Source organism: Polyergus mexicanus, unplaced genomic scaffold (genome assembly GCF_030449975.1).
Source record: "Polyergus mexicanus isolate NDT 795.1 unplaced genomic scaffold, iyPolMexi1.0 SCAF_25, whole genome shotgun sequence".
In the NCBI taxonomy this organism is placed as follows: Eukaryota; Metazoa; Arthropoda; class Insecta; order Hymenoptera; family Formicidae; genus Polyergus; species Polyergus mexicanus.
The window spans coordinates 1,604,605-1,620,325 of NW_027223345.1; the positions used below are offsets into that span (position 1 = coordinate 1,604,605).

The 15,721-nt window shown below is 37.4% G+C and overlaps 2 protein-coding genes across 2 annotated transcripts in view; one reads left to right on the top strand and one right to left on the bottom strand.

The window, feature by feature from the left end:
* The first annotated feature begins 3,589 nt into the window (after positions 1 to 3,589).
* Positions 3,590 to 10,585, top strand: LOC138943027 (phosphatidylinositol-3,5-bisphosphate 3-phosphatase MTMR3). Its single transcript, XM_070313546.1, has 16 exons — positions 3,590 to 3,673; positions 5,240 to 5,298; positions 5,480 to 5,798; positions 5,948 to 6,134; positions 6,228 to 6,406; positions 6,493 to 6,694; positions 6,892 to 7,082; positions 7,189 to 7,384; positions 7,461 to 7,646; positions 7,773 to 7,937; positions 8,020 to 8,270; positions 8,347 to 8,583; positions 8,671 to 8,962; positions 9,115 to 9,216; positions 9,276 to 9,460; positions 9,579 to 10,585. Exons 3-16 carry the CDS (start codon positions 5,491 to 5,493, stop codon positions 9,907 to 9,909), a joined length of 3,012 nt encoding a protein of 1,003 aa, XP_070169647.1. The 5' UTR covers positions 3,590 to 3,673; positions 5,240 to 5,298; positions 5,480 to 5,490; the 3' UTR covers positions 9,910 to 10,585.
* A 305-nt stretch (positions 10,586 to 10,890) lies between these two features.
* LOC138943028 (gustatory receptor for sugar taste 43a) overlaps positions 10,891 to 15,721 on the bottom strand; it is a 61,473-nt gene continuing 56,642 nt past the window's right edge. The window contains exons 7-8 of the mRNA XM_070313547.1: positions 11,208 to 11,366; positions 10,891 to 11,129 (exon numbers count right to left, since the gene is read on the bottom strand). Of these exons, the coding sequence (XP_070169648.1) occupies positions 10,971 to 11,129; positions 11,208 to 11,366 (318 nt within the window). The 3' untranslated portion in view covers positions 10,891 to 10,970. The remainder of the gene's footprint in view (positions 11,130 to 11,207; positions 11,367 to 15,721) is intronic.

Consider the following 15,721-nt stretch of genomic DNA (forward strand, 5'->3'; position numbering starts at 1 on the left):
CAGAGGATATATACATGTGCAATTAATTGTTAACATTAATTTCGTTTAATATTAATAATTGAATTTCATGCGCACATTTTCATATATCCAAAATTATTATTTATTTAATATTTCATGAGAAATGTTACTGTCCGCAACATTCCAAAAACTTTACAAAAAATAGTATTCAACCGCTAGTTTGTTTGTTTACCGCTATGCGACGCGCAAACTCGTATTTGAGATTTGGTCATGAGAATTATATAAAGCTTGCAAAGAGCAACTGACAGGAAATTACAAATGTAATTATTTTTTATCAGTTCAATTTCTGATGCAATCCCAACATAGGGAGTTCAGATATTGGATTGTTTAGAAAATATTACACAACTCAAACCCGGGAGCCAAACCTAAAATATTCATGTACAGCACGAAAGCCTCAAATATTAAAGAACGGTGAACTATTTTTAATATTAGATTTTTAATATTGGCAGTAAATAACAAAACATAATTTTAATTTATATTTAAATTTTAAAATTTGCTCCTTGAAACATACGAAAAATATCCCTAACATATCCTATAAAAATCCTTAGGATGTTCCACAGGATCTCCCTGGATTCTCCAGAGGTTAATATACGGCTATCATTTACTCTTCCTCAGGACATCCAGAGGAGATCTGAGGATTACAATGGGATATCCTGAGGATATCCTACATGTATGTCCTGGATGCCCTTTGGACGCCCTAAGGACATCCTTGTGCTGTCTGGGTAATTAAATTCTTTATATGAATATATAAAATGTAATATATATCATATATTATATTTTTATATATTTTTATATATTATACTTTTATTTTTTATTTATATACGTAAATGTAGATTTCGAAAAAAATAATACTAATATCCGGTTTTGCTAATAAAACACCAACAATTTTTTTATAATATAGATATAAAATAAAAGCAAAATATGAAATATATATATATAAAATAAACTTTTTTATCCCCAAAATCAGATATCAGTTTCACTAAAAAAATATTTAAAAAAGTTTATTTTTAAAAAACGTTTTCTTTCTTTGCTATAAATCAAGTTTACAAAAGATTTTATTTAAAAACTTTTTTATTTAACTTATACTTTTTTTAATCTTTTCATGTTATCCATCGATCTTTTTTAAGAACACGTCTTCGTAATGAAAATATGACTTCCTTAAAATGAAGGCTGGATTATATAATGTTGGTTTTTTTAAACTTTCTTAATCTTTTTATATCCCCACTCTTTATTTTAAGAACATGTTTTCGTAACAAAAACATGACTTCCTCAAAATGAAAGATTGATATACAAGATTCATTTTAGATTAAATTATTAAATACACATATTAAGCGGGGAGCACACACCTTTACATAAACGCATAACCACAAGCATAAGAAAATTGATTGGTTTATTTTCTTATGCATAACAAAATTGACCAATCAATTTCCTTATGTTTATGACTATGCGCTTATGTAAAAGTGTGTACTCCCTGCTTCATTCTGCAATAAATAGAAAAATAATGACTGAGTATCGTTTGAACATGTCTCGATTGGACACAATCGATTGCGATTTATATGTGAAAAATCCTAAATACTTAATATACCTAACCCTAAATCTATGCCTACGCCGGGCATGAACCATATGGAGATTTGACCGACAGTACTAAAAAGTGGATGTGGGTAAGTGTTTCCAATTCCTAAAAGTGGATGCACGACTGCTCTACGGCCTAGACAAAGCGTCCCACGAAAATCGCCGGCATTGCCTCTCTCAGGCTTCTCTTTGGTTAGATAGACAAAAACAGGTCTGAGAAGCGATAAGCGATAACTCTCGCAGTCCCATTTGTAGCCGCAAATCAGCAGAGCCGTGCGCATTCCAATATGGTATATAGTTCAATGGGTTAGATAACCGACGGTTAAAATTAGCAAGGTTCCAACTGAAATGATATGAATGCTTGGTTTTCCAGCTCCGTAAAGTTAGCCGGACCACTTTAACTTTTTGATAATTAAAATTATCTAATCGTTTGGTGGTCGTTTGGTGATAATTGGTAATCTAATTAAAACGTTTGGTGGTCAATCGTTTTTTTTTAATTAAATAATTAAAATATTGGTGTAAAGTTAGCCGGACGTTTTTAATTTTTAGTCTAATCGATTAAATCAAGGCTTATTCGATGCAAAATCGTTAGTTGGTCACAAATCCTTTATTTACAACGTTTGGTGGTCCATAATTTATCCAAAAAGTAAAAAAAACCATGTGTGGTTAAGTAGTGGGAATGGCTAACTGGAAGCTGTAAAGTTAGCCGAACAAATATATTATTTACCAACCAATTTTGTTTAAATTGGTCTTAATTGAAAGACAATCGTTTGGTTGTGATTGGTAGTCTAATTACAACGTTTGGTAGTTAATTATTAAGCTACTATGATTATAAAACCATGTGCGCTGTTCCTGCGCCTGCGCGTACCTTCGTCGTGTAATAGCTCTCGCGGCCAGCGCGATGATGCGATATCCAATGAGAGCTCTACTTTTCGGAAAAAATAAAGCTCTCATTGGATTCGAGCGTCGCGTCATCGCGCTTATCCGCAAGAGCCATAATGCTGATATTCAAACAAAATGTTTGTCGATTGACTATCAGATGGAGAATTCGGAGAATCTCGATAGAAACTCTAGAATTCTAGAAATTGTTTATTTGATAGTCAATCGTATGAATGTAATATATTAGGTTAAGGCCAATATTACATTTGTCGTACGACAAACTTTTTCAACTTATTGATTGGCTGCAAAATAGAAACTTTCTCGAGTCTCTAGAAATTAGCTAATCAATGCGCTTAAAAAGTTTGTCGTACGACAAATGTAATATCGGCCTTAAGCGTTAAGTGTCTGCACAGGAAAATGCGCAGAATTTAAACAAGATAGATTCTAGACTGAAATTAGATTCTGCGCAGACGCTGCCATGTAAAAGCACCTTTATTGCTTACGTTTTTTTGTGTGCCACGGCCCTAAGTCTATGAGTGTAATATGGCCTTAATACGGCCTTAACCCCAACCGCAACCGCAACCGAGCCCGCAACCCGTAGTGTAATACGGCCTTTAGATCCGTTCATATGTGTTATGTATATATATACAACTTGTCAGTCGATCGAGCAGTTTTCACGTCGATGGTACGAGACTTTTGGAATTTCTAGAGGGATACGCGAAACTTATCGAATCTTGTTATCGACGTTCCGTCTCAGCCGCGACGAAACTGATACATGGCCATGAGGTCCAGCTGCAAGAATGAGAACTGATAATCATCGCCGTCGTCCTATCACGTCGAATCCGTGTCTTTGGCGCCTCGTCGTCGCGGCGGTGTCCGTGAGGACGATGCCCCGCGTCGCGGAGCAAGATCGTTAAATGCGTGGCATCTCTTCGTGCTTTCGGTTTATGGATTCCGCCTGAAAGAACGCGGTCTGTATAAGGGTGAGAGAATGAGTGAGTGTTGGTGTGTGTGGTGAGTGAGAGAAAGAGAGAGAGAGAGAGAGAGAGAGAGAGAGAGAGAGAGAGAGAGAGACAACAGAGAGACAGAGAGACAGAGAGACAGACTGACAGACTGACAGACAGACTGACAGACTGACAGAGAGATCTTGAGGCATACAGATCGACGTGCGTATCGTCCATCGCATGGAACATTTCTTACCAGTGTGAGTAGGCCTCCAAGTGAGTAGGAAGTAAAGTCTGCTCGCAAAATTACTCTGCGCTTTCTCTCTCTCTCTCTCAACATAAAGGGAAAGAAAGAAAAGAGGGGAAGGAGAGAGAAAAAGAAAGAGTGAATAATCGCGCGAGTAATTACGCGCCGTATGCGACGCGCGTTTCAAGGTTGACACATGTCGCCTGACTTGGCCGCATAACAAGAGCGGAGGAGGAAAGCGGTTCGCATTCGTTGGAAAGGAACGAAATAAAATGTAACGAAGTATTCGCGCGGTTGCACACTCTTGTTTGCGAAAGGGGAGATGCGCAATAATGGATTTGTGTGTACTTCTCCCTTTCTCTCTTTTTCTTTCTTTCTTTCTTTCTTTCTCTATCTCAGCTGCGCTATACATTACGTATCTTTCCGCAATAAGACAGATGCTGCGTCTTTTCTAAAATCTGGAAAAAATTATTTGTTTCATAAAGTTCTGTTCAAACATTGACAGGTATTATTATCTTCTTTCTCCATCAATCAAAATCCCATCTATTTTAAGAGCACTGTAAAATGCTAGAGAAAAAAAAGAAAGAAGCGTTCGGCTTTTCGAATGTGCATCCCCGCATGCGGAATCGGACTTCACGATGCGAACTCTGACGGAGTCGGAATTTAAATTGATATCTCGATCGCTATCCCTTTCTATATGCACAATTGTATCTATGTATGTATGTGTGTATATGCAATTTGGACGAGGGGAAAAAAAAGTCGGTCGGCCGGAATTGGCAATAATCGACATTGGTGTCCAGAGCGAGACGAAGGGATCCGTTTTCCCCGTGCTCATGATGGCACTGCGATTAAACCGTGATGTATGTACGAGAACCCGTTCCAATAGCTCGTGAATTTTTCGGAGATAAAGAATGAAAATGTGAGATGAAAAATAATGTTTAAAAAAAAGTTTTGAATGAAAAAAAACTCTATATAATTCAAAATATAATATTATACCAATGAATTCGTTTGTTTGATTTGCACTTTCTGCATTTCAAATGAAAAATGGATGAGCATATTTGGATTTGAGGCAAAAGATAAAGAGTAAAAAATGTATACACAATTGAAAGAAATATAGAGAAAAATATTGAAGGAGAAGCAATCGTATACTAAATAATAATATTAAATTATATCACTAATAATGTAAGCGCTATATAAAATTAATCTATGTATTACTTGTATGGGACAGGAGAAATGACACAGGAGAAAAATGGAAAAATGTTGACATTTGTTTATTTTGAATTAATATTTGTAATATAAATATTTATAGTATTATTTTCTAGAGGATTATTTGGATTTAAATATATATAAAAGAGATATTTTTAATGAAAAAATATTAATAATTTCAACAGTATTAGTGGTCTACTAAATATAAATATTTCTCTTATCCTTTCAGTTACCTTCTGATATTGTAATTGAAAATTATTTTTAATCTTGCAGTATTGTGATATTCTGAAGGCTTAACAGTATAAATATTAATGGTCATATGTTTATGCAAGTCAGAGCATACATATTTTTACAAGTAGTTGATGTGTTACAGGAGACAGAATACTTTATAATCTTGAGATATTGGAGACTCTCTGATAAAGCTTCTATTAAGTAAGTTGAATTAAATTACTGAGAGATATAAGAAATGATAAAGATAAGACAAAGGGCATCTTTCTTCTGCTTGCTTCTAGATATTTGATCACTATTTATGTTTGAAATATATAGAATGTATAGAGATAAGAAATGTATAGAGATAATTGTTGAGTGTCAAGGACATAAATCTTTATTGTAGAAAGTACAGAGATGGAAAGTTCTGAAGAACCGACCAGTTTGCAATCTATATGCCATCTACATGCCTCGGAACTGTTCCCGAAGCACACTCATTTTGAGTGCGAGGATGAGACGCTGACAATTCCGTTCACGCCATTGAGCGGAGAATCGGTCGTGGCACTGGGACGAACGACGGACGGTGTTTTAGCACTTTCGAACTATAGACTTTATTTGCAATTAAGCCAAACATGTTACAATATACCTCTAGGTCTTATCGAACAATTAGAAGTCAAAGAGATTTTCTATTTGCATGTTGGTTGCAAAGATGCACGTTCTTTAAGGTACCTCTAATATTCATCTTATTCTTCATCTTTTAGAATAAATTTAACATTCATCTTGTTTTTTACATTATTTATGGATTTATTGAGGATTGTGCGCAAAAGATTTCTGTAACTGCTTTAATCAAGTGAATATTGTGTTAATATTTTAGTTGTGCATTTACCACCAACGAACATTGTTTAGAGTGGTTTAAACGATTACACAAAGTGACCTATCCGCGAAAAAGTATAGAAGATATATTTGCGTTTGCTTACTATGCATGGTCCATAGAAGAGGGTAAGGATTATCCTAGACTTGGAAAAGATAATAGTTCTTATATTATCACTTTTAATTCAGAGGTGAGTATGTATCTTTTAAATTTTTCTGATTGTAATTGCAGAAAATTTTTTTCATGGCACATAAATGTCTTCATGAAATTTGTATTCTCTTAGGTCGAGCGATTGAAGTTTAATTTACATGGTACTTGGCGTATAAGTCAAATAAATAAGGATTACCGGATGTGTCCATCTTATCCGCCGCAGCTCTTGGTTCCTGCTTGCATTTCCGACGAAACTCTCGAGTTTGTTGCCAAATTTAGAAGTTCTAGACGTATTCCAGCTATTGTGTGGAGGTATGTGTTACTCTTCTGTCTTATGCGTGATTTATAATCGAATATCGCATTTTTTGTGTTTTATCAAAGCAGTTATGTATTTTAAGGCATGTGAATAATGGTGCCGTAATAGCTCGCAGCAGCCAACCAGAAGTTGGTTGGCTTGGCTGGAGAAGTTCTGAGGATGAAGATCTTCTAAAGGCTCTCGCAGATGCGTGTAGCTACGATAAAGGTGAATCTACAATGGTAGACTCGCCTATTACATATTCCGATGTTGGTGATGATACTGTAACACCAAACGCTGCTAAGGTAAGAATCTTGGTTAAATAGGTAATCAATCGATGAACGAAAAATTTAATTATCAGAAAGAAATTCAAGAAAGAAAGATAAACTCTTAAATATTGATTACATATAATTTATTTAGTATCATTATATTATTCAAGTGCATAATGGAATTATCTCCTATGGATATTTTATATAAAGAATTTTTCTTGCTTTTTATGTAGAAAGTTTTAATAGTTGATGCGAGATCGTACACAACAGCTGTAGCGAATCGGGCGCGCGGCGGTGGCTGCGAATGTCCAGAATATTATCCAAGTTGTGACATACAATTTATGAATCTGCCGAATATCCATTCGATACGAAAAAGTTTCCACGCCGTGCGACAGCTTTGCGCGTCGGATGCAGATCAACCAAAGTAAGTTGTTCTCCCAAACTGCTATACATCTCGATAAAAATTCATCCATTCTTAATACGTTTCAATTAACTATAACTTTTTTATTGTAACAATTTCTTTCTTACAGTTGGTTAAGTTTGTTGGAAGGTACGCGATGGCTGCAACACATGTCGGGCTTACTGCGAGCGGCGGTCACCGTGGTTTCCGCGATTGAAAGGGACGGTCGACCAGTATTAGTGCACTGTAGCGACGGTTGGGACCGAACGCCCCAAATTGTCGCCTTAGCGCAGATATTACTTGATCCATACTATCGCACTATGGAGGTAAACAACAACTTTTAAAGAGCGATAGAGCGATAGAGATCAAATTCGATTACTCTTATCTCTCTTTTTATTTTAGGGGTTCCAAGTTTTGATTGAAAGAGAATGGTTAGACTTTGGACACAAGTTCGCAGATCGATGCGGTCAAACAATCGGTTGCGACGATCCCAACGAGCGTTGTCCGGTATTTCTTCAGTGGCTCGACTGCGTCCACCAGTTGATTCTGCAGTTTCAATGTAGCTTTCAAATGTCGTCGGCATATCTTGTAAATATATAATAAATAGTTCTGTGTGAGTGGGAGGGGGAGGGGAGAGAGAAAGGAAGAGAGAGATATATATTATTGAAAGAAATTCTTTTCAAGCAATTTGATAACAACAATAATATGTTTTAGGTGAAATTAGCTCAGCATACATACTCACAATTATTTGGTACATTTCTATGTAATACCAGGCAGGAGAGGCTCCAATTGAGAATACGCGAACGTACGTTTTCCGTTTGGCGTTTTCTTAACTCGACTGCGTTCGTGAATCATTTATATTCCCCATTAAAGAATCAAGTATGTTACATATATTGCATTATTGGCACGTTCATGCAAAACAGCGATGTTTATTGGTTTTATTATACATAATGTCATACAGGTATTATGGCCAAGTTGCAACGTGCGCGATCTTGTCCTGTGGTCCGAAGTGTATTTAGGTTCTATGGAATCGTCACTCGGTATGAGAGATGATAAGCAGAGAGTGACGATGATTGACATCGAGGGTGGCGAGAGCGAGGAACCGCAGGGACAGATGACGAAAACGAGATCATATGGTGATCTCATGCACGCTCCTGATCACGCGGCATATTTGCACCGAAGACGTAGCGATCCGAGTATTTCCATGGAGAAGTACGTAATCTCGACGATAGTTGAGTCTTTGCAATAGCCATGTTCTTTTTAAATTTCGGGGGCTTCTCTATCGCAGAAAATTTGATTCTCTGACACTTGAGACTGAAACGGATCAAAAGAGCACGAGAAATATGGATGATAACGAAAATGAAGCTGCAAATGAAAACTCATTGGAGAATGAAATCAAGACGAAACGATGTACTATGAATCAAACATCCAACGATTCACCCGCCAATCCCTCGGTAGATAGTTCCACCGACACTTTGATACCTAATGACTCTGCCATTGCAGTGATCAATGGAGAGAAAGAAGTGTAAGTACTTGTTGTTTATTATTATTATATATTTTTATGTCTGTATATATTGACAGGAATTTTTATAAAATTCATTAAAATTTCCAGACCACAGACGAATTTGTCGCGGGATATTGTATCGCCGTGGATCGAAACCGGCACTACTACAACCGGACGGGCTGTTTGCTTATCGTGTAATTGCAATCACAACGAGGGTAGTGATGTGAGTGATACTAGCGCCCCATTGATATCAAGAACTCCTAGTAGCATATGTCCGGCTTCTCCAACCCATCAGGACATTATGCTAGATAATCCTGACTGGCTGGACGATGTTGACGGTCTTCCTGTCATATGTTGTGACGTCCAAATGCGAGTACAACAAATTATCGTAGAGCATAAGGTACTTGAAGCAGCAGTTATTAGTTTTATCGCATTCTTCATGAAAATAATATAGCCGACGACATATTACAGAATGAAAACGTCCCGCTTTGTGAAGTCCTTTAAAGTGATGATTGCGTCATAAGTAATATAACTTCCAATTTATTTTTCTAGCTTAAGGAAGAAGCTCTAAGAAAGGAATTACACACAACGAGGTTGGCACTAATCAAGCAAGTTTGCAATCACAACGCCGATACCGATCGTATCGACGACATTGTGAGTAGAATTCTTAAATCACTTTTTCGCACAAACATGATGTAACGAAAAATTTACAGGGTTCATTACCGGATTCCGTGGGCAGCACCGGTGAACACGGAGAGTCACTACCATCGGATATGTCCTGGGAAGCTGTGGAGGAGTTGAGTCCTGCACCCACCCTCTGGGTGCCCGATCATGCCGTGACCCGGTGCATGGGTTGTAACACTGAGTTTTGGCTTGGTAGACGTAAGCATCACTGCAGGTATGCATTTTACGCGGCGAAATTTTGCGATAGACCGCTAGACTGCTAAAAGATGGGAAGGCATACCCGACGACAAGAAAACAAATCTTAAGCATAATCTTGTATTACATGCGATTAGATGCTGCGGCAAGATTTTCTGCGCCGATTGCTCCGAGAACTCCACTCCTCTGCCGAGCGAACAGCTCTATAATCCCGTGAGAGTATGCAGTGACTGTTATACACGGCTGCATCACCATTATCACACAAACTCCTGTCCGTGCAACGCCCGTCACCAGTGTGCTAAAGCGGAGAACGAGATGGATCCTTCTGAGGTGGTTTCTTCGCAATCAGCATGTCAGAGATCGAGAAAGCTGCCGTCCGCTGTAACGAAGGACACTTGCTGCGATAACCTGTTACAAGCGACGCATCAGAAAACTCAAGCATCCATCGCAGCAGCTACAGCAAATTAAGGAGACGGATCTGAAAAGCCAAGGGAGAGAGAAAAAGCCGAGGAAAGACAATCCGTTGGGGGATGGCGCGATTCCCCTCTCCATCGATTGCTGATCAGCATCACCTAATTCCGTGTGGCGCGCATTGCATCGTTGGATTTATACATACTTTGTATTGGATATATACATAGCATACGGATTAACGCATCTAGAGTGTCCTAAGCGATTTAATATATTTATTGCTAGATTAATAATTTGTACACGAACAAGAATAGCAGATACGTAAAAAAAGAAAAAACTGGCAGAGTGAGAGAGAAAGAGAAAGAGAAAGAAAAAGATAGTATACAAGTTGTATATACCATAGGAGTAATCTCGAGCTAAAATTCCTGGCTTCTTCTGAGAGATACTCCTTTGAGGGATTCAGGGATATTCTTCAAGAGTTTCTCTAAATATCTCTACGCTTAGCATAATGGGAGAATGGTGAGTGGCAAATTTTTGGGTAGGCTGTGATCGACATCTAACTTTGGTAGACAACTATACTACGGAGCGAAGTGCTAATTAATTGTCAATTTGATTACGAAAGTGATCGTTCGTTAATTAGCGATCGAGATTAGTGGTCGAGCGAAACGAATGAATTCGTATTTCTTATACCGCTGCCGTATGTACGAGAATTGGGATATTAAATGTCATTATCGCACGCGTCTGATATCGATCGGAAACATCCAAAACTCATATTTTATCCTATATTGCAATCCCTCCTTTATCATTAGATCTATCTGTTGACGAAAAAAAACTGCAGTTATATTGGTAAATGTTATGCTTAGTTAAGGAATTGATTCGTACTAAATGTGTTGTGTATTTCATGTGTACTCTATTGATTTCATCATTTTTAATGAAATCACATCTGAAATCTGCATCTTTGTGCATTACAAGGTCAATTCGTTTCGATTTAATTCTTTCGATTATGGATATTTTATGAATAAATGTGGGGGCGACGTGTACTAAATTTTGAAAAGCTTTATTATTATAGATTCAAGAACATAAAAAACAGGAACAAAGAGAGACGCACAGTTTGTCTTAATTTATAGACCCAATCTTCCCACTGTGATATTGTGAAGTGTCGTCGCGTTTTTCAGCATTTGCGTGGCATTCTTTAATATGTTGTCGAAACTACCTTTTGTGTCATCCTCTTTTTGGAATTGTATGAGTATTACGAGATACGTTGTGACTGCGCCAGCAATCTAAAACAATATTTTTTTGTGTAAATTTTTTTATTCATTTACAAAGTTGACACGCAGAAAAGAAGGGTTAAGACTTACCGAAGTCACGAGAGTACGATCCAGAGTGAAGAGTCCGCACGCTGAAAACTCCAAAGAGCGGTGGAGAAGTTGAAGCGAAAAAATTTCTAGTTGTTTCATGCCTTCTTTATCGTGATTCGCGGACAGTAATTGGCTTACCAAGACCGTTGTCTTCTTCCCCTAAAGTCGTATAATATACGGAAAATATAAAATAATAATCTTTAACATTATCGCTTCTCTGATTATAGGATTCTACTCAACACTCGGTCTAGATATACTATGGGTTTGTTCTTTGTAGCTGAACTGGCTGCAAAGAACAGATCCATAGTATACTGGTTCAGAGTTTATCTTTTTCTCTCTTCATTGAAAGGAGAAGGATGGGCTCTGAACTGGTGCAGTTCAGCTGTAAAGAACAAACCTCTAGTTCTAGTCTATGGTCCTATATAGGTTGCGGTCGAGAAGACACTAGAGATGCTTCGAAGCATTACATTAACCAATCAGAATAAAGAAATCTTTACTCTTTTGTCCTGATTGGTCAATCAAATGCTTCAAAGCATTTCTAGCGTCTTCCCGACCGCAGCCATAATCAGAGAAGCGACAATTGCGTTCCGCTTGCTGATTGGCTGACCGCCACGGGCCCGTTCCATTTAACGACCGCAATGTTCACAGTATTATTTTATCTTTGTTGTTCACCGAAAGATAAACAAGGCCCAAATGCTTGCTTTTATGGACACATACATATGACTAGAGAGCCTCTAGAAGAGAGAGGCGCCAACTCAACCAGCCTTTTCGTGATTGGCTGGCATAATATATTTGGTCATTGCGACGCCAATGCAGAGCAGATGGGATACAAATTCTCGGATCGAAAATATCAAATGTTTGGGATTATATTACGCATTATATTTTGTAATATGCGTAATATAACCTTAAACATTTGATATCGTCGGTCAGAGAATTCGTATCCCATTTGCTCTGCATTGGCGTCGCAATGACCAAATCGGCACATTATGCCAGCCAATTACGAAATGGGTAGTTGACGCCTCTCTCTCCGAGGTTCTACATGTGGCTAATGTAACCTAGAGTCCTATATAAACAGAGAAGTGACATCGTTATCTCCTCCATGCTTCCCATGATCGCCATGTTGGTCCCGCAGCTGTCCATGTGTAATCTAAAATTTCTTAAAAATGTCTCAGAGATATTCAAAATGTCTTTTTTAGAAAATAACATTACACATATACTTTTCTCTCACTTACAGTACGCTGGTTGCGATTAGCTGCTTGCATGTAGGATTCACTTTCTCTACGTGCAAACTAACTGCCAACATAGGACGCGTTCACTTAACGACCGCAACACTCGCAAGCATTATCTGTCTTTGTTTAACTTTCGGTGAACAACAAAGATGAAATGATACGTGAGCGTTGCGGTCGTTAAGTGAACAGACCAGTAGCGGTCAGTCAATCAGCAAGCGCAATGCCATTGTCGCTTCTCTGATTATATAGGACTCTAATGTAACCTTATTTTTCATTGGCCCAAAGCTTTGCAAAATTTTCAAATAGGTCTCCGACGATATCAAATTAGTGGTGCAAGCACAGCATTATTCAACGCTTCAAGAAGCAATTGCAGGAGCCAATGTGAAAGAAAAAGTCAAGGGCCCATTAAAACATGCATCGCGAAATAAGCCCGATCATATAATTTCGAAAGTAGCGCTAAATAAAGTATTACAATGCAACTAATGCGGAAAACTAGGGCATCACAGACGAGAATGCCGAACAAGCAGATATTCAAACCGATTCTACTTGCCGAAGCCACAGAAACAATCAAAAATAAATACACTCGAGAAACACTGCACCTACTGCAAAAAATCAGGTCATGGCCGAGACGAATGCTGGAGTCTACACGGACGCTCTGGGATAGTATAATCTAACCGGACGAAATCAAACAAAGATAAAAAGCCACAAAATCGTAATAAAACGAATGGGCAAAGAAGAAAAAATACAACGCAAGACGAGGATAAAGAAGAAGACGAAGAAAATACAAGACAGCCGAGACCAGCCCTCGAGTATCAAATATCGCAAGTAACAGGAAAACCGCAAACAAAAACTGGATTAGATCTAGTAACTCTTCCTATCCAGGAAGTTAAAAAAGGGAAGTTAAACCTACTGTTTGACACAGGAGCAATGGTTACATCAATAAAGTTAAGAAATCTAAAAGGAGAAACCATGATTTACGAGGAGCAAATGGCACTCACTGGAGTTACAAGACACCAAATGAATACAATAGGAAAAATCAAGGCAACGATAATCCTGAAGAACCGAAAGATACGGCATTCAATTTATATCGTGAAGGACAACTTCCCAATTGATTATGAAGGAATCCTAGGAGTAGACTTTCTACAAAAACACGAGATAACGATTATAATAAAAAGCAGATACAGCTATCAGATATTAAAATTAAATCCGTACCGACCATTAATCTTAAAACCGCGCAGCGAGACAATTATTCAAGCTACTACCGACTCAAATAAAGTAGGTATAATACGTGCTGAGGAAACAAAGCCTGGAATTTTTATTGCTTAGTAAAGCCAGAAGAATTTTCCTGCCTAATCAGTGTTATAAACACTACCGAAGAATATATTAAACTACCAATTTCATGCGTAACAGTCGAGGAAATAAAAAATACAATAGCTCAAATATGCAGTACTCAAGCATAAGGGAGGCTACAACGCTTTCCCGTCGCGACCAAATAAAAAATTTACTGCGTGTACAACATCTAAATCGAGAAGAGGTAAAATCACTGTTAGAAATTTGTGAACATTTTAGCGACATATTTTATATCGAGATGCACTCACTTATATTCCTACTATCACATACAGAATTACAACAAATTTGGTCTAAGCCAACAGTGCACCTGTAAATATACGCTCGTATCGCTTAGCAGAAAAACATAAACAAGAAGTAAATCAGCAAGTAAAAGGCATGTTGAGAGATAAAATTATTAGACCAAGTACCAGCCAATGGAACGCCCCATTGCTAGTGGTCCCTAAGAAGACCGATGCGTCAGGAAAACAAAAATTACGAATAGTCGTAGATTTTCAAAAATTAAACGACTTAATAATAGGCGATTCCTTTCCATTACCTAATATAATGGACATACTAGACTAATTGGGAAATGCAAAATATTTTATCATCTTGGATCTAGCATCAGATTATCACCAGATACCCGTGGCCAAAAACGATAAATGCAAGACAGCATTTTCTACACTGTACGGACATTACGAATTCAATCGAATGCCGTTCGGATTAAAGAACGCGCCAGCCATATTCCAGCGGTTAATGAACTCTGTGCTGACTGGACTACAAGGAATCAAATGTCTAGTATATTTGGATGACAGTCATGATGATAGTCATATACGGAGCAAGTTTAAAGGAACACGGCTTATCGAAGTATTAAAAAAATTACGAAAACATAATTTAAAGCTTCAACCTGATAACTGCGAGTTCCTTAGGAAGGAAGTGATATATTTAGGGCATATAGTAACCGAAAACGGAATCATGCCCGATCCTTCTAAACTAAAAGCAGTACGAGAATTCCCAACACCGATCAGGGTAAAAGAAATACAATCTTTTATAGGTTTAGCGGGATATTATCAAAAATTTATATACAATTTTTTTAAAATTGCCAAACCTTTTACGAAACTAACGAAAAAGGGAGAAAAATTCGAATGGTTTGGAGAACAACAAAATGCATTTAAGACTTTAAAAAATAAATTAATTACCGCCCCGGTGCTAAAATATCCTGATTTTAATCAAGAATTTTTTTTAACGACGGACGCATCAGATTACGCCATCGAAGCTATATTATCTCAAGGAGAAGTAGGCCAAGACCGACCAATTGCTTACCAGCAGAATATTATCGCGAGCAGAACATAATTATAATACTACCGGAAAAGAATTATTAGCCATAGTATGGGCAGTAAAATATTATAGACCTTATTTATACGGTACTAAATTTAAAATAATAACGGATCATAAGCCATTGGTATAGTTATTCAATGTAACCAATCCAGGGTCACGTCTAATAAGATAGAGATTAAAACTGGAAGAATATGATTACGAAATCGTACATCAATTTGGAAAAACAAATACCAATGCCGACGCGTTAAACCGCAACGTAGTTCTTAACCTAAAGGAAGAAAAGGAAGAAAATCATAACGAAAAGCGAGTCTATAGCAAAGAAGATAAAGCGCGAATATTGTACGAATATCACGACGTACTCTTAGGCGGACACTAAGGAATTGAAAGAACAATTAATAGGATTGGAATGAAACATAACTGATCCGGATTAACTAAATACGTTGAAAATTATATCACTAAATGCGAATTTTGCCAAAAAAATAAATTAAAGCAAAAATCTAAAGCACCTTTAGTAATAACTGACACAGCTAGCCAACCTTTTGAGAAGTGTGCGCTAGATATTGTAGAACTGTTAACTGTAACAAACAACGGAAATAAATATGTTCTAACTTTCCAAGATAA

Excerpts from the sequence above, each read along its gene's own strand:
- LOC138943027 (XM_070313546.1), top strand. The coding sequence starts at position 5,491 with ATGGAAAGTTCTGAAGAACCGACCAGTTTGCAATCTATATGCCATCTA. Across the intron at positions 5,799-5,947 it reads AAAGATGCACGTTCTTTAAG|TTGTGCATTTACCACCAACG; the intron begins GTACCTCTAATA and ends TTAATATTTTAG. Across the intron at positions 6,407-6,492 it reads ATTCCAGCTATTGTGTGGAG|GCATGTGAATAATGGTGCCG; the intron begins GTATGTGTTACT and ends ATGTATTTTAAG.